Consider the following 19,122-nt stretch of genomic DNA (forward strand, 5'->3'; position numbering starts at 1 on the left):
ATTTCACACTGCAGAGACAAACCACATTTACTATTAGTCACTTTTATTTATTCATTTGTTTTATTTTTTCATTTATTTCTTTATTTTCTTAAACATAAAACTGTTAAAACAGCTGTCAAACAGAGGGCATTAGTATCACAGCCAGTCAAGTCAGCTATGTATCCGAGTCGTCCTTCCTCTTTCTGTCTTGTCGTTTTATGTTTCAGTCCTATCCACAGTCCTGCCAGTCTCCCCAGTCTTTTAGCACTTGGCACTACACAGCACTTGCCAGTGTCTTGTTCAGCACTATTTTACAAGCTGCTTTTACTTTGTTGTATTTTCAGTGCTTGAAGTGGTGTAGTCATGTTCCATACATGAGTCAATCTGCATGGCGAGACAGATATTGGTTGAGATCCTGGTGATCAGAGGGAGTGTCTGTATAGAATGAAATAAACTGTTGGTTCTGAGGCTTTCCAGTCATCACTTCTCTGTTGTCACATGTTTTGGAGGATTGGATGAGTTGGAATTTGTTGGTGACCAATTGAATACAATAGATTGGCAGATTTCACCAAACTTGTGTCAAATTCAAGTTTTAAATAATTATTCATGGGGCCTAAAGCTAGAAGACAGCCAATTCGTTACATCCTACATCATCAGTAAATTGACAATTACACAAAACTATACTAAATCAACTTTCAAATACATAAATTCATGTGATTGTCAAAAAGTTGAGGTGCCTTTGCTCACAGTCTCATACCTCTTAGCTTAGCTTTAAACAAATTTTCATGTCACTCTTGAAGCAAAGTTACACCAACATTAGCCCTGATTGATATCCAGATACACACAGCATTAAATCTGAATAATGGACGTCACAGTCCGCTTAAAAACAGTGGGTATGCCACAGTCATATCAGTCTTACTGAACTATTCAGTTTAGTACTCTGAATAGTAGGGAGACTGGAAAACCTACTGATGTAAACAAGTTAGTCTGTGGTGCTAACCTAATCCTGGAGGTAAACAAATTCTTGCTAAACAAAGTTGTCAAGTAGGAGCTAGTGCACAGGGCTACTGACAGGATCGGATCAGGGCCTACAAGCCAACACAACCACGCAGTACAGAGAAGAGGCCACTCATCCCAGCAGCATACAGTGTCAACATAATGCTTTTAGACACTGAGGGTCTGAATCATAGGTCCTTTTTTTGTCAAACAGCAAGTTTTTCTTTTACATTTCAAAAAGAAAGATAAGCATACCTCCCTCTCTGAATAGACAGGCATGGACAATTACAATAAGCACTGAAAAAAGGGAAAAAAAATAAAATTGTTGGCCTTCCCCAAGTGCTGAGTGAGTTGCCATAAGTGTAATTCTTTTTTCCATTGCAAAACATTCTTTGTACAAACAGAATCAAAAATCTCAACAGATGCACAAATATGTCACATGTCCCATTTTGTACTTCCTGTTTCCCCCCCCAACTCTTCCACACCACAGAGTTGAGCTGGCTGTGCCAAAACTTCACTGTTTATATCCAGAAGATCTGCATTTCACCCACAGCCCCGCTCTCCTCTCCCTGCATGCTGTGAGTCTATTGGTCAAAGCAGAATGAATCACAGGATGGTCACATAGAGGTGTCATGTGATTGGTTGAGATGATACTTCACAGAGTGAACTGCTGTCCAAGATGACAATATCATCATTTTTTTATTTAGCTTGAACATGATGCTTCGTAGTTCCACTGTTCAGATCCCTCCCTACCCGCAGTCGTCCAGATGCAGTCATTTAAGCCCAAAGGTGGGGGGTTGTGGGTGTGGGGCAGACTCCAGAGGAAAACCTATTTTTGTCTTTACAGCGAGAAAGAGAGAATGAGACAGAGAGAGAAAAAGAGAGTAGAGTCTGTCCATCCGTGTTCTTTCCTCCAACCCCATCCACGTCATAACCCCGAGACTGCTGCAATGCTGATTGGTGAGCAGGAGGAGAGAGAAGGGGCGGGTTCAACTGATCAGGGATCAGAGGCGATCAGTCTGTGTATTGATCAGTGATCAGGAGCAGTGAGTGGGTCCAGCCCCTCCTCTCCCCTACGCCTGCCCCAGTTCCCCCACCCCCAACCCAGTATCAGCCCATATCAGAGCAGCAGGACCTGTAAACAGAGGTGGCCCCCCCTGGCCCTCCACTGTCAGAGGATGATGCAGCAGCGGCACAGACGCTGGCCACCTCCATGTACAGAGGGTGGGGGTGTCACTGGGGCAAAGTAGGCATGGACCTTGATCTCTGGAAGGTGGGCCTGTGTAGGGAAGAGATGCATTAATTCAAGGGTATATGGTCAGGGCAGAAATATATCATGTTTACAGACACGTCCGAAGTTAGATGAAAAGATAAAAAAAAATATCAAAATCGATCCAAGGTAAGCAAACCAGCTGTATCCTTATATTTACACGAGAGTAGTATTGATTTTCCAATCTAAATCTTGGCAAGAATGCAGAATTATTATTATTATTATTTTTTTTTACTTACAATTCCTTTAAAGCCAAGATAAATTGTATGATCTTTACATAAAAGCAGAGCAGAGAGGTAAGTTTTAATAAATCATCGATGCAATGCCCAAGAAGATCAGACTCGTGCCCAAAATCAGCGTGTATTTTTCCAACATGTCTACTACTGACCCTGATGCGTTTGATGCCAGCCCGGGTGACTTGCTGACAGTCATAGAGCTCGATCCGCTCCAGGCGATGGCAGGTCTTCAGGTGCTCAAGGGTCACATCCGTGATGAGGGGGCAGTTGTCCAGCTCCACCACGGTGAGGCGCTCTTGGCCACAGGTGCTGCTGCTTAGAGCTCTGATGCCATCGTCTGTGATTAGCTCGCAGTGGGACAGGGACTGTACGGGGCACAAGAGACAAGGTTGAAGATACACAGATAGATGGATTAAACCTCACACAGGCACACAGACAGGCCGAGAAAGGAGCTGGCACAAACTCAGACCTGCAGGTGTAAATGTTTACCAGTGCTTGCAGGCGAGGGCAGTGGATTGACAGCTGAACCAGGGTGTTATCTGTCACCTGAGGAGAGGACAAGCTTGATTAACGTACTGTTCTCACATGTCTAAGGGCAGCTCAGAGGCTCAGTTCTCAAGTCTTTGAGGGCATGTGATGCATATTCATGTCTTGCTCTGAATCCTGCTGCTAGATTCTTCTCTGTCTCCCTTTCTACTTTCTGTCAAAAGTGATTTAAATGTTGACGTAACAGAAGTGCTCACTTCCCCATTTGGAAATAAAAATACCCTTTCATGCACACAATCACATCTGTCCTTTTCTTACAATCTAACGTTGACTCAGACAAACAGGTCAGTAATTTTATATGCATCATAAATTAGCTGAGTATGATCTTAGGAGTAAATAAAGAAACCACAAATTCTCTTACCAAAATACATTCTTCTAAGTCCATTTTTTCAAGCTCATGACAATTCTGAGAAGATAAACAGATGTTTTTTGTGAGAAAAGCCCAGAGACATCAAGGTAAAATGGATAGTTGGCCTAAGTGAAGGTTTGCAGATATGAGAACTCAAAATGAAACTCACTCTGGCCAGCACAGTGAACCCAGCGTCCGTAACATGGGAGCAGCGTGCAGCTTCAAGGATCCTGAGAACAGAGGCACATACAAAACTTGTGAAGACCGCTCGGAGTGGTGTGCAGCTGGAAACACTGTAGAGTTATTGTGGCTCGTTGTGCATCTAACTGAACAACAACAGTAAGTCATCAATTTGAGGAAGGGTACTGAAGATCATTGCAGAACACAGTGGGCTGCAGTGGGTACTTTTTTGGTTACAACTCACATGACGATGGTATTTTTAAGTAGTTCAATTTACATGAAAAACTTCAAATAAATATAATTATTCTAGTAATTTTTTTGGAAATCATAGCAATCACATTGTCTGGATGTATGAGGGTATTTTGTGGATACTGAAGCGAGATATGTTTCCTGGAGAAATATAGTGGAACAGGTGTTTGTGTGAGTGTGCGTGAGTGTGCATGTGTGTTTGTGTGTGTGTGCGCATGTGTGTGTGTGTGTGCGTGTTCCCTACTTGAGTCGGGGACAGTTAAGTCCCAGTGCAGTGAGAGAGGCATCAGTGATGTTGCTGCAGCCAGACACACAGAGGATCTGCAGCTTGTGGCATCCTCGGCACAGACTGACCAGGCCTTCATCTGTTATTTGCTGGAGGCAACAGACACACAAAATAAATCACAAAAACATGGAGGCACACAGAGCCATCCCTCCTGCATTTTTATCAGTCTCTCCCTCCCCACCAATCCCACAGATGTTTGCCTTACTGTGCAAGACTGCATATTGATGATGGTGAGTTCTGGGCAGTGTTTCTGCAGGTGTTTCAATGCTCCATCATCCAGCTGGAATAAAATAAAAGATGCACAGTTCTCAATCAAGATAGAAATCTATAATTTATGCATGTAATTTATGATTTAAATGAGTCTTGAAAACTAAAATTTCCCTTTGTTCAATTTGTCCCTGTTTCTTAAATGAGTTTAATCAATATTGTTATTTACATGTAACTGCTGTCCCCTTGTGAGCCTCAAATTTATGGGGTTTTAATGGGGTTTTTTTCCATGCAAGAAAAATAGACTAGACTTGAGTAAGAAAACAACTGAACACAGCCTGAAGACAATGTGGGCTCTCAAGGGGCATCAGAAAAATAAAAGGCCAGCCCAACACAAACCACCTCATGAAAAAACAACCGTAAGATACGTAAAATACAAGTAAAACACCCAAATACCATATAGTGGAAAATGTACTGTGCTAAGAACAGCAAGAAGGGAAAAGAGCACGTTTGTCTTCAGTTAAGGTCTGCTGAGATTTTTCAGGACCGGGAAAAGAAGTGTGCGGTGTAGCAGTTTGGTTTTTAATTTTATGTATTTGTTTTGAGTTTGCTGATGTTTTTAATTCTTCCTCAACTGAAGAATATTGTGAACTGTGAATACCATCAGAGGACCGTGTTAACAGTAACATGTAGAGCAACAGGAAACAAATCTGGAAGCAAGAGAGGATCATGTTTTAACCAGTCTACCCATTTTAAACAGTTTTATCACAACATTTTATGATGAAAATGTGAAACACGGAGAGGGCAGCCTTAATTATAGTCTTTTTTTTAACAATAATAATCTATATTATGCTATGGAAAAAAGCACTTTGGAAAGGATCAAAATGCCTCTTATAAAGAGCATAAAATACCCTAAAATGCCCTGAAATAAACAAAATAAATTGGTGTGTGTGTATGTGTGCATGTGCAAACTACCATTACTGTACCTGTGTGCAGCCTCTGAGGAACAGTGCTCGTAAACCATTGCAGCCTCTGGCAAGGGCCTCAATGCCATCACGCGTGATCTGGTCACACCAAGACAGGTTCAACATCTCCAGCATTCTGCAGCCATCACTGAGCAAATGGAGATATGTCTTTTGTAACATATGAATATATTCATTATTTCCTTTAAACAAAAAGAGTAAGACGAATATAGTGTGTGTGAGGGCTTGGGGAACACAGGGTTAATGTGAAGGCTGTGTGTGTTTAAGAGGCCACTGCATTACTGAGTGTGTGGGCGCTACCTGAGGGCTTTGAGTGAGTGGTTGCTGATGGACACGCAGGAGGTGAGATCTAATTGTTTGAGTTTGGAGCAGAACTTGCTGAGGCTGAGGCAGGTGCTGTCTGTGATCTTGGTGCAGCCGTTCAGGTTCAACACTTCAATGTTTCTGCAGTTCTGAGCAAATGTCCTGGGAAACAAATTAACAGTGAAGAGGGAGAATGGGAATCGCTTCATTGAATAAATATGAAGTCAGATGCTGGGAGTTGCTCAGGAGTCAATTAACACAGTCATCTACAGGCCCCTGGGAGACTCCTGCACGTTTCTTTTTGTTACTCTCCAAAGAGCAGCTTGTACTTGTACAAATCCACTGCTTATAGAGGTGATAGAGATCTCCAAGTTACACAACAATTTCATGCAAAAATAAAATTACACCACCATGATTCTTTTGTTTTGTTGGTCTTTTTCGTGTACACAGTCAAGTGAGATTAAATGGAATCAGAAAAGAGCTCCTAGTTCAGAGTCCCCTGGGAATGATGAAGCACAAGCCGCTTAAACTTAAAACATAATCACACGGGGACAAAAGCAGAAAGTAATCAAACCGACAACAAGAGGATTTTTGTACAAGTCAAAGCAGAAGCACACTTTATATGTATGTCAGAGAGATAATTAGAATCTCACTTCATGGAGGCATCTCCAACGCTCAGGCAGCCCCTGAGGCTGAGCTGCCTCAGGAAGCCTCCACAACGCTTTGAAATGTTCTCCACCACCCGCCCCTGAGACACACAGGGACAGAGAGAGAAACATGACTTGGACCAAAAGACAGAGGATCAGCTGTGACGTCACAGTCGGCACCAAAGCCTACTGACCCAGCACTAAGCCTTGGGTTGGATAATGCTACTCAACGAGCACTCGCATACACAGGCAACAAATACAGGCAAGCGCACTCCCACAAATACTGTCCCTTCTAACCCCTCGCCCTTTTCCCCTTCTCTCTCTCACAAACGTGCCCATCACCTCTATGTCAGTCTGGAAGTTGAACAAGTCGATCTTCTGCCAGTTACTGCCGTCGAGGGCCAGGACATTCCACGCCTGAGAGGAGGACAGACAGGTCATGAAGAGAGAGCCAGACAAGTGGGTCACACAAAGGTGGGGGAAGGTGAATGCTGACTCTTTCATCATAACATGAAGTAGAAATTGATGAATGTAGTGGATCAAACCTGAGTGTACAGTAAGCCAATGGGTTTGTGTACACATAATCTATGTCCACTTTCTGGCAGAGGATTTTCTGCTCTTCCTTGTTTGGTTTTGTTGGAAACTAAAAATTTGGGGGTTTTGGACTGTGAGTCAGAAACAAACAAGACACCTGAAGACAACACTTTGGGCTTTAGGAAATTATATTTGCTCACTGCTTCTGGATTTTGAAAAAGTAGAGCCCAATCAATACTGGATCTTTGGGGCCAATATTAATATTAGGGAGTAAACAAATATTGATATATCAGCTGATATACACTGTAAATGTGGTCATAAAACACTTTTAACACTTGTGATAAATATATTTAATGGAGGCAGGATATTTAACATTTATTTTCCATACAGATATCAGTGCACTGAAACAGTAAATTACAATACACTGGGAATTGAATAATAATTTAAAAAACAACAACACACAAACAGAACCATTTCTAGTTTCCCCAAAGCATCTTCTTCTGCCTTATGTTCTGTAAAAAAAAAGGTTTACATTGGCCAACATATACATCAATATCGATATGTCGGTCATAGGCCAAAATTGTCCGATATATATATCATTAATATATATCTGATATATCAGTCCAGCTGTACTTTAAAGCCAAAATAATGAATTGATTAATAAATAAAATAATAAGGAACAATTGTTGGAACTCATGGTATATTTAATACATGCATGAAGCTCAACAGACAAGAGATAAACTAACATAAAATTAAAACAACTCAGACTTGTTTTTACACTTATCATAGAAAATAAAAACTTACTTTGTGCTTTGTGACATGAAAGGGAAAAAAACAAGCAATTTTCTTATAGGAAAACAGTGTTTCAGTTGTAAGAACTGCTGCCATCACAACTATGCACTCACAGTCTACATGCCAAAGCCTTGTTCTTATTCACAGATCCCTCATTCATAAATAGTTTTCAGCTGCAGTGGACCACTTAAACAAAACCAGCAGAGGGCACTGTATTATAGACATTTCTAGAGAATTCAGAAATTGTAAACCAGTTATAACTGAACCACACCATAGTTCACAATTACATCAATCCATTATTTTTAAACAATGAACATATAAGTCCTCAGTGGGTGGTGTGGAAGGGTCAAAAGGGAGGTGCTTACCTTGGATACCTGGGCACACCTACACAGTGTAACCACATCCAGATAGGAGAATATTCTAGAAAGAGAGACAAAAAGGAGCATTAGTTTGACTTGGATCAGTGATCAGACAAAGAGCTCTGTTTCCAGCTAAGCTTTATGTGTGAATATTTTTTTCCCTATGTGTTAATGAATGTATGTTTTTTTTTTTTTTTAATGTCTGTAGAGAACAGAACAATCCCCTGTGTTTGGTTAGCAGCAGGAGAGCCCCACAGACAGGCAGTGTTTGAGCTGTGGGCCGATCAGCCACAAAGGGCTGCATGCAGCAGGCTACAGGGTCAGCTCAATCCATTAATCTGCCAATGAGTAATCTCTGGCACTCAGACAGCCAAGGCCACAGACAGACAAACATACAGTACTGTATGTGCATGTACAGGAGGACACAAACATATGTGAAACCAAATATACACACCTCCTCTCAGTGATAAGATGGCCTGTTAGTTTACTCAGAAGTGACTTAAAGGGGCAATCTATAGAAAATTTGAGGTATTCACAGAACTGTCATGCTGCCAAAGCTGTGTAGTGGCAAAGCTGTGAGTGCAGCTGGGGTCTGAATGTCCTTTTAACCCCAGGAAACAGGAGCTGGCCATTGTTTCTTTCATATAGGCACAAACAATGGGTGTGTGTTTTGATGTGTGGAAGGCCAGGGGCATGCCGGGACATGTCCGTATAATCTATATCAGAGTCTTGCGTCAGGGAGTACACCCGTACAATCAACAAACTACACGTGTACAATCAACATGTCAAGTGACATGATGGACGCATGGACAGGCAGACAGACAGACAGACACACACACACACACACACACACACACACACACACACACACACACACACACACACACACACACACACACACACACACACACACACACACACACCACACACACACACACACACACACACACCACACACCACACACAGTCCTTGGAGTGGTTGCAGGCCACCAGAGAAGCTGACCAATCAAGCTCCCACTCATCGATCTGCCTTCTAATAACTGGTTAATGGCCGTGATGCTGATCATTGATTGGCTGTCTGTTTTAATCAAACACAATCTGACTTTCCATTATGTTTGTGAGAGAGGCCCTCTATGCGCTGGAGGTTTCTGTTAATCATACTCGCATGGAAGCAATCAGTCAATCTGATTTGACGAGTCCTGTTTTAACCACTCTGATGTCTCTAACGGGTAGTAAAAGAATAACAGCCAAGAGCAACACTGACTTTTTAAATGAGGACGTATTGCTGAATATAGTCAGATCATATCACTGACATGGACAGAAAATTAACAGAAAGGGAAGAAAGGGACACAATACAGCCAAATTCAGAGATGTAACAGCATGAGTAATGTATGTTTTTCACTTTACCACACACAACAAAGAACTGCTGTCTGCACTGAACACAGGCAGAACAAAAAATAAGTTAAAAGCCTTTGATTGCTCTGTTTAATCCTGCCTATGTGTACCTATTTTTCACACAAGCTGCAAAATAGAATTTTAATGGAGCACAGTCCAATTTGTTGACAAAATGTACACCTGGCCCTTCAAGCATGGCTAGATAAGAGAGAGTCGAGCCTTCGCCATGAGTCTGGCACTGGTTGCCATAGGAACAACTCAGACGTGAATTTTGGGTGTTGGTGTTGGTGCTGGGTGCTGAGTCAGTGCTTCTGGGTAAGAGGACCGTGAACCGCTCTGAACTCTCTCCGAGGCTTGTCTGTCAGACAAGGTTCTTCTATACCACGGCACAGTTTTAACAGTTTATATCTGTGCTGCACTGGCCTAGATAACAGCTGTTATTGCACCGGCTGAGAGGCAGACAAGACCAAAAACAAGTCAGGCACTCGGGCTCGCTCACACCGAGACATTAGACCTGAACAGCAATGCTAATGAGAACGCTAATTCATCAAATTGACAAATTAATTAGCCAAACACAACACATGGCCGATGTTCTCCAGTCGCTGCAAACCTTCTCTGGCGAGTGACACCTGTTTGTTTGCAACTCTTCATCTCAAGTCAAGTCTTTGAGACGAGTTTCTCCTTTAGACCTTACAGACTGTTTCAACTCAGGGTTGCAACAGGTAATGTATTAATTTGTTGATTAATTGATCAATTGATTGGAAGAAATTTACCACCCATTTTGATAATCAAATAACCATTGAAGTCACTGTTCAAGTAATAGTACCACACATTCTCTGGTTTTAGCCTCTTAAATGTAGAAGATTTTAGGCTTTTTGTATTTCAGTATCTTTGGGTTTTGGTTGAAGAAGCAAATAACGGTACTTTTTAACATTTGGCCTCCTTTTATTGACAAAATGACCAATCAATTAATCAAGAATAGAAGCTTGTGTTGAACGTTATGGCTTGGAGAGATGGAGATAAATAAAATCCTTTATTTCTTACCACAAAAAAGCAAAGATCAGAGAATGTGAAAAAGAAATCTAAATTTGAGTTTCAGGGTGATACTTTTCTTATTTCCTATTCCATTAATCATCTGGTGGCCACTCATATTTAGATCACAACCAATTTTGAATTAAGTTTCTAATAACTGCGATGCTTCAGTTTTTGCATTCAAAACTTCAACACACACGTTTAACTGGATTATACAATAGCTGAAGGGACAATATAATGTCCCCCCACTGTGTAAAGTAGAGGCGGGGTATAAAACAAAATTAGATGCTTAAAAAAAAGCTCCAGTCAACCCACTTTCCACGGTTTAAAAACAAGATTTACTGCCACCACAATGAGTCTCTCTCACAGCTGATTGTGTAACTGTCTCAACATGACACATGTGACAGTAGGTCATGTGTTGGAGCAAGCGAGTGCATGTGAGAACATGTTTTTCTGTCCACCAGTGAAAGTGTGCTGGTGGTCGTGGGTGCACCGGTAGTCTCTGTGGAGAGCAGATGGAGTGCAGAAGAGCACAGCACTGCGGAATTCCCCACCAGCTAAGATGAGCTATTTATAGCACACATACACAGACATACAGTTTGCATAGGCCCTGGAGTGTTTCACACAAGCACACACAAACATGCAGTTTGTCTGCAGAGGTACATGCAGGTGTGCGTGATGTCAGATTTATGGGTCATGTGCAGCTGCTGCGGGACAAAATATTGGTCTGTAGGTCACACAGTGAACAGCATCCCATTTCAGACTGGTGGCTGACACACACACCATACAAAAACAGACACCTACACAACATACACACACAACTAATGACAAAACAACCATACACACCTACAGTTCAAGGCTGCTTCAGCTAATAAGTAAACCTGACTTAAGCCCTTGTCCCAGGGTATATTGTGTTATATTTTGTGTGCTTGTGTGTGTGTGTGTGTGTGTGTGTGTGTGTGTGTGTGTGTGTGTGTGTGTGTGTGTGTGTGTGTGTGTGTGTGTGTGTGTGTGTTAATGGGGCGGTTCAATATTATCAATCTTACCTAAGAAGAAGCTCTTTGGGGAGCTTCTTGTTAATGGGGGCTTCATCGCTGTTTGAGAACACCTGCCGAGAAACAAGATAAACAGCAACAACAAATGCAATTAGACACCAACAAGACACAAGCTATTACAATGGCAAGAGAAATCAAAATATTATGATATTATTATTATGATATTATTATTATATTACAGCAAGATTACTACAGCAAACAGACCTACACTGAGCCTGCGGATCCCATCATTTTGTGTCACCAACTCAAAACGTGTTCACTAAAAATAGACCCTTCCACTATGTTCATAGTTACTACTGCGAAATAAGCTATCACTTCCTTAAGCTATGCTAATAAACACACCAGAGCTGCATTTGGCTTCCCATGTCCCCTCCTTACAAGCTTATAATTCTGTTAGCCTGGTCAGCCTGTTGGCATGCTTATCTCAATTAGTCTACTCGCTGGATGTCTGGCCATCTGCTGACTAGGACACATAAACACTCACAGACACTCACTCACTCACACACACACACACACACACACACACACACACACACACACACACACACACACACACACACACACACACACACACACACACACACACACACACACACACACACACACACACACACTCGCAGGTGATTCAAGTCAGACCTCTCTGTGTGAGGAACAGAGGCAGAACATTCTAGATCAGGTGGGCTGCATTCAGCCATGAATTTAAATTACGCCAAACACCCACAGTCGCTGAGCCTCTGCAGACACGCATCCTGCCAGTGATGCATTTGTATCTTCAAAGACTCAGAAACTGTATCTAATGAGGGGGACTCCCTGCTGTTTCACACGCAAACACAAACGCCCAAATGTGAAAACACAAAGGGGAGCAAGGATGAGACACGGGACGAGCAAATGGTTGATTCTGAGAAACCATCTTTGGGTGCAGCTCGCTCCATGACAGATGCAACCTCTTCGAAGGAGAAAGCAATAAAGGAGAGGGAAGCTGGGAGAAAGAGGGAAGTAAGAGACAAAGGCAAACAAAGAAACTGCTCTACAGTGCTGGAAAAACATGTATAAAGGTCATAATTAAAATCCGAGAGCGAAAGAAAAGGAGGGAGGAGGGGGATACAGGCTATTGGGTGGAAGTGGGGTCAAAAAGACAAAAGAGAGGGAGTTGGTCCATTTAAAGTCCAGCAAAGATTAACTAAGCTGGTTTAAATTTTAACATCTCTGCTCAGGTAACAACACCGCAGACAAAGTGGTTTGAAAGACAGATCTGGACCTATTGATTAGCTATACCCAATAATAGCTCCAGGATACAGCTAAACCTACACACACTCCTGAACTGAATAATGCATGATCGCAGTCGCAACTGCATCGGCTTAGTAAAGTAAATTGTCCTTAATTGTAGAGCACTGGACCCACTGAAAGGTAGGGAGAGAACTTGACCTGTCAACAGACAGCATATTGACTCAGCGTCTCTCCAAAGACAGAGGTGGCTTAGGATTTAGGACTAAATTTAGACTTAAATCCAGACCACCTCTGCAACACATCACTCACCTTTGACCTCTACTTCAACAGACACATGGTTACACACAACACAGAAAGGCCAGGATGTAACCCAGTGGGTTATATACAAAATGAAACATGGGCCAAGTAATCTGTTCATGTTGAGGTTTAAATACAGTTTTACTGTGTAATGAGATCTACAGAAGTTTAGCTCTATCCAGACTCACTGAACGTATGGAAATTCATATTCCTGTTGAAATAAGTAACCCATTAGGTTATGTAAATACATGTAGTCATCAAAAAATGGGATACTCAAATAATCATCTAAGACATGCATCAAAGAAAAATACTGAAAATTTGCTAGTTCAAACGATCCAACATGAGGATTCTGTTTTAAATCAGTATGACATTTAGGTTCAAAGCCACCTCTGGTATGCGTGCTTCATTAATGTTATCACCTCAGCAGGCTGGTGCCCTCGTTCCTGGTGCCAGAAGAGCAGCATTCCCAAGCAGGGAGCTCCTCTCTGCAGTCTTTTTCCTCGACAGTGTGTAACAAAGTCGGCATGAAAACCTGCTTTTTTTTGTGACTCGGGTTGGGAGTTTCTTAGCCACGTTAAAGCAACCATGAAGAAATTAAATCTGGGTCACGCAGTGTGTTTAGTTTCGGGGCAGCAATGCAACAACAACAAAGGGTTGTGCCAGGTGTTGAATGTAAATCATCATATCAGGGGTTTTGTCAACCCCTCCCAGGTTCTCCTCTCTAACCCTGCGCTCTTCTCACTCTGACACACACAGCCACTCCAGCTTGTTTCCCACCAAACGCTGGTTTTCATCTAAGAAGCTTAGACCTGTGTTAAGAAATCCACCGATATGGCAACAACACATCAGCACCACTTCGGGTCCGATTCACTCACGCGTACTCGCGCACACTTGCCCTGACACAAGTGCACACCTGACTGAGGAAAGTCAAGTACCATCAAGTCAAGCCCCGAAGGATCCCAACAATCTCTGTGTTTCAAATGCTCACAGCTTTATGGACCTACGACCAGTCGGACCTGGTGATTTAACACTTATACACAATTATGAAGAAAACGCTGACACGAGAAAACACAGTCATTATCATATCCGGTTAAAGTTACATTTCAAAGCAATCTGTGACATTATAGGCAGCTGATCAATGGTGGAAAGTGGTTAAGTATTTAGTACCGTTTTGAAGCACTTGGGAGTTTGTATTTTATGCTGCTTCATAGTTTAACTCTAAATATTGTATTTTTTTACTCCACAAAATGAATTTGACAGCTGTGGACACTGTTGACTTCGCAGCATGAAATTTACTTGTATATAATAAAAATGTGTCCCTATAAAAGAAGATTATTGGTCAAACTAGAACTGTGTATTGGCAAGAATCGTGATACAGGGGTTACCATTCAATACATTGGGATAAATTGTAATACTGTAAGTAAGGCGATATGCTACGATAGTATACAGAACACATCACCATTACACATCAAATATGAAGTTTTTTTTCTGCAGTCACAACAGTTGGATCTGCATTTGTCACAGTCAATATATAATTCAATAAAAAAGCAGGCATGGTTTTTTTTCCTACCATTATAACACTGAAGTGCAGCTCTCAAGCATTTTTTCACAGCACCTAAGCAACTATGTCTTTACCTTTGATTTACCAATGTTTGGTAATTATTATTTGAATGGCAGACAGTGAATTTTTTTTAATAAATATTGTAAAGATGATAGTCCAAAATTACTTGAAAGTGCAGTTTTTGGTCAAAGAACTGCCCACCAACCCCCCCCCTCCCAAGCAGGGAAACCCCAGAACCTGCATCAGTAATAACACCCAGTTTTATAACACTGAAAGGGCTCATTATGCCTGCATTATGAGTTTATGTGTAATACTTTAAAAACATGTTGCTGATACTGCAGTACTTGTACTTCGAGACACAACTAAAAATTTTTTTTTTTTTTTTAAACTGGAAAAGAAGTATCTTTACCTTGAAGTATTAGCTACTTATGCTGAGGATAGTGTGTTTACCACTTTCCTGTTGGATATGTGGGAAGGTTGTGAGAGGACCCATGATAATTCATAGCACTCGCATGATCTGCGGTATCATTACTTCTTCTTGAGCACCTGTAGTGGAGCAGTGTCACACAGAAAGCTACCAAAACCTCCTGTGGCACCTGTCATTCACAGGTTTTTCCAGTGTTGTCGACCAAGCCCAAGTGATGACTAATTGAATGCTGCCAGACTGCTCGTATTTACAACGCCGCTGTCCATCTGCAGCCCCCCTCGGTCCCCCTCCTGAAAGCCTGAAACCTCAGGCGACAGCGGCAGCCAGCCTCGGCCCTGATATCCTCGGCCACAGCCCTCCTGTCCCGCAGTCCTGTGAGCTCCATGTTGTCGCTGTCTACTGGTGCGGCAGGACAACAACAGGATTTCGGATTACCCTTGACCAACAAAACGCCTCAGCTCCTGACTGCATGTAAAATTAGGAGCACGGCACGCACGCACACACACACACACACACACGTACACTTTGCTTATACAAGCCCACGACTCCCACGTCTACTAGAAACAAACATTTTAACCGTTGGTGGTCCACTCCCTCTGTCATACCTCGAACCGGCCCTTGGTGATACCGTTCATGTCTGCGGCGGCGCGTCCCTGCTACACACCGCACACCCGCCAGTCGAGCCGTTTGACGAATGCCGTTATTGTTTTTGTCGCCGTTTTATTTTTGGTCGCTCGGAGTGTGTAGGAGCCGAGCTGAAGCTGGGTCTTCACGCCCTCCGCCCCCCACCCCCCAGCCGCCAGCGAGGCTCCTGTCTCCGGGTCAGCGAGGCGGTGGTGAGGGTGGTGTCGGTCCGGGGCGGCCTGCGGTCACGTTAACGCTCGTTGTCTCGGAGACCAGCGGCTCCCCAGCCCGTCTCATCACAGGGCTCTGCTACCAAAATAACAATAATAACATGGACGGTCTGTCAAGTGACTTCACTTCCGCCTCTCCCTTCATCGCTCCAGCACGAGTTAGCTGGCTCCGAAATCTCCCAAGTTTGCTAAAAACACACGGGAAACGCTCGGTGGACGTCCGCGTTCATATCTCGCCGCATATTTCCCGCATCAAACGCACGTACGGCGGCTGACACGAGCGCTTCCCTCACTGTTTTCTGTTTACTTGCGGTGGAAGGGGAGGGCCAACGTGACGTCACTGCTGCGGGAAAAAGCACGCGTGGTCGATTTGTTTTGATTGTGGGGTCTTGCGGAGTTTTTTTTTTTTTTTTGAAAAGTACGACGACGGGGCCCGTTTAACCGGATTCACCAGTGAGGGCTAAAACGGCACCGGGACGTGACCTGACAAGAACCCGCGGTTCTGATTAAATGGAAGGAAACATTTAGCATCTGTGAACGCCTGACCCGAGAGTTCCTCTACCGTAGAGATCGGTAACTCCTGCCACCCAAAACAAGCCGGACTGACTCCCCTGTGGTTATGTAAACTGGCAAGTGGTGGAAAAGTAGTTGTATTACAGAGGTGAAAAATATACCACATTTCAGGTAAAAGTCCTGCATTAAAATTTTTTACTTGAATCTTTTATCAGTAAAGTAACAAAAGTAAAAGTACTCATTAGACCGGAAGCCCCCCCCCCTCAAAAAATAAATACATCTTAGTGTTGTAAATGTAGAATTACTGAAACATCATTAACCTATGAATAGCATTTGTGTTGTAGTTTGTTTAGATACAGCTGATGAAAACCTCAACCTTATACAGACATTTGTAATGGGGTCCTAAAGTTTAACTTTGCACCACAAAAGACCATTTCAACCTGTTTTAAAGTTAATAAATCTATCAACTTTAATGAATTGTAGGAATGATCTACAAAAGAGCCAATATTTTACTGTACTGACAGATGTTGTTCTACTTGTTCTAAGGGTTCTGATGTATTTAGGACTCAACTATGAACAGACATTTTATAATAATAAGCTATTGAGGTGTTTGCAGATTAAATTAACTCCTGCTTGTCATGCAGTGTAAAAGGCTACTTTCACAACAATGGCTCTTTAATAATAGTCGTAGTATGTTTATTTGTGTATAACACAAAAAGATAACACCTCATTCAATTCATAACATTTTGAATGCTATAAAAATAATTTAAATGTTATAAGTTGTGGTTGTTGTTGTTTTTTGTTTACAATGTTTAAGTAAAAATGACTGAATAGTTCTTATTATTGCAGGTTTTGTAGACAGGGCTGCAGACAGACTGGAGTGTAAGTTTTAGATCCAGGACAAAATATCTTTGCAAAAGTTTTCCATCTCCACAGCTAGAGGGCGCTCTTAAGCAGCCAGCAGAATCACTTTTCATCAGTGACAAGGACAATATCAGGATGTAATACTGCATAACCTTATGGATATGGGTTAGAACATGCAGTAGGACTTGTACAAATGATTTGCACTGTACTTTACTTGAGTATTTACATTTTATGAGATTTTCTACTTTAACTACTACTCATCTGCCTTCAACAAGCCAGCAGTCCCTGAACTGGACCGAATTTTATTACATTTTCCACCATTTAACCCTTTGCACACCACAATATTTTGCATTTACATTCTAATTTTGCCATATTTAACTGTGTATTTTACCTGTATATAAACCTTGTATATTTGTGCCTTTGTATTTTTTTTATTGTATCTAATGTACCTGTCTTATTCAACTCTTTAATTTTCCTCTCTTCTAGTCCGCTTGCTTTTATCTGGACGATTCATAATGGCCCTAAATAACCTTCATACCCAGGGGGGCACTTAGTTTCTGTTCTCGCCTTCCTGCTTTACTACGTAGGCGGCTAGTCTAAATAGCGTTACATTAATCTTACAATAATGTTAGCGTGGCTCCAACAGGGGACAAAAACAACATGAACAGAGGCAGTTGCTGATACATCACTGTTTCAAAAATCAAATCCTACTCAATCCATTTCAAATTAAAAAACCTTCAAGTGCTTCTTACACAGTCCAATCATTTACTAGTTGCTTTTGACCCCATAGTCTTGTTATTCTAATAATTTAAATGGTTGCTTTTTTTATATATACTACAAACACTTTGCAAACCTCTGTTTTTAAAAAGTACTGTACATTATAACTTAACTTACAGTGACCGTAACTTCAGTCATACATGAATGATGGAGCTTGATAGGGGTATGTAGCCTATTTCGGTCTGTCTGCCGGCCAGTGATCTTTCTCTGAAGGCTCCTCTCAGAGGCCCTGACATTTTGGATCTGTCATTTTCATTTAAGCCTTGATTAATGGGTTTTGTCCCTCAGATGACGTTTAGAAAGGCTTGTTATTAGCAAGCTGTGTGGAAAATTATTAGTTTTTAATTAATTAGTAGTGAGACAAGACAAAAATGTTAGATTTGGTGGCTTACTCGTCTCTCTGAATAACTTTTTGTTCCAGGAAGTGGAAGGTGGAGCTGAAACTTTGTCAGCAGATGCATTACACTGAAGCAGGGCTCAGTTGATGATTTTCACTTTGTTTCCCCTGGACTCCATGCAGCTCACACAGCTCTGTACACCACTGACCGTGCTCCTAAAACATATTTTATTTGGAATTTCATTCACTTAATTGTAACCGTTTGCATCATTTAGGAACTGTGTGGTCTCCGTCTTTTATCACACATTAGGTGGCCTCTGACTAATCAGCAGATGAAACTTCATGAAATTGAATAAAATCTCAATGAACAAAATCCGACATACAAAACACAAAATATTGATCTACAGCTGCTTTGTTGCCTCTTTAATACAATAGTAAGCCATTTAGGACTTCTGGTTGTGAGATCAAGCACAGCCAATTATGCAATTTGTCAGACATTTTCTCAAAGCTTTTACACTAAATTATTGCGTAACAGGCTCAGATTGACAACACTTTGTGCGTGCGTACTGGCATGAAGAAATAGATTTTGTTAAGTTTGTGCGAAAAAGTAATCTTTCATTTGCATGCAACACATTTTTTATCCTTGTGCCACCCCATCCCACCGCATCACATGGTAATCTCTCATCAGTAGTCAAATGAATTAACTACGTTCTTTGAATAGCTCCACACCCTTCTCATCCGGACTCGGCTGTGGCTGACAGCTCAGTGTTGAATGTGTCCTGATGATTGCAGCAACTGCAATGATGTCACATGGACCCACGTCTGCTACACGCTCAATGTTTTTATAGAGGTCAAGTATGTTTATGTA

The 19,122-nt window shown here is 41.9% G+C and overlaps 1 protein-coding gene across 1 annotated transcript; it reads right to left on the minus strand.

The window, feature by feature from the left end:
- Window positions 1-22: 22 nt before the first annotated feature.
- fbxl2 (F-box and leucine-rich repeat protein 2) lies at window positions 23-16,068 on the minus strand. The gene is made up of 14 exons (XM_069696044.1): window positions 15,515-16,068; window positions 11,389-11,450; window positions 7,923-7,977; window positions 6,574-6,648; window positions 6,238-6,332; window positions 5,582-5,746; window positions 5,285-5,411; window positions 4,297-4,371; window positions 4,050-4,180; window positions 3,546-3,606; window positions 3,389-3,433; window positions 2,971-3,027; window positions 2,634-2,846; window positions 23-2,254 (listed from the first exon to the last, which is right to left on the minus strand). The coding sequence occupies exons 1-14, from the start codon at window positions 15,542-15,544 to the stop codon at window positions 2,147-2,149; spliced, it is 1,299 nt and encodes a 432-aa protein (XP_069552145.1). The 5' UTR covers window positions 15,545-16,068; the 3' UTR covers window positions 23-2,146.
- Window positions 16,069-19,122: the final 3,054 nt, after the last annotated feature.

This window comes from Brachyistius frenatus, unplaced genomic scaffold, assembly GCF_029030835.1.
Source record: "Brachyistius frenatus isolate BFR_SWC_R1_liver_20210118 unplaced genomic scaffold, ASM2903083v1 Contig_2, whole genome shotgun sequence".
In the NCBI taxonomy this organism is placed as follows: domain Eukaryota; kingdom Metazoa; phylum Chordata; class Actinopteri; family Embiotocidae; genus Brachyistius; species Brachyistius frenatus.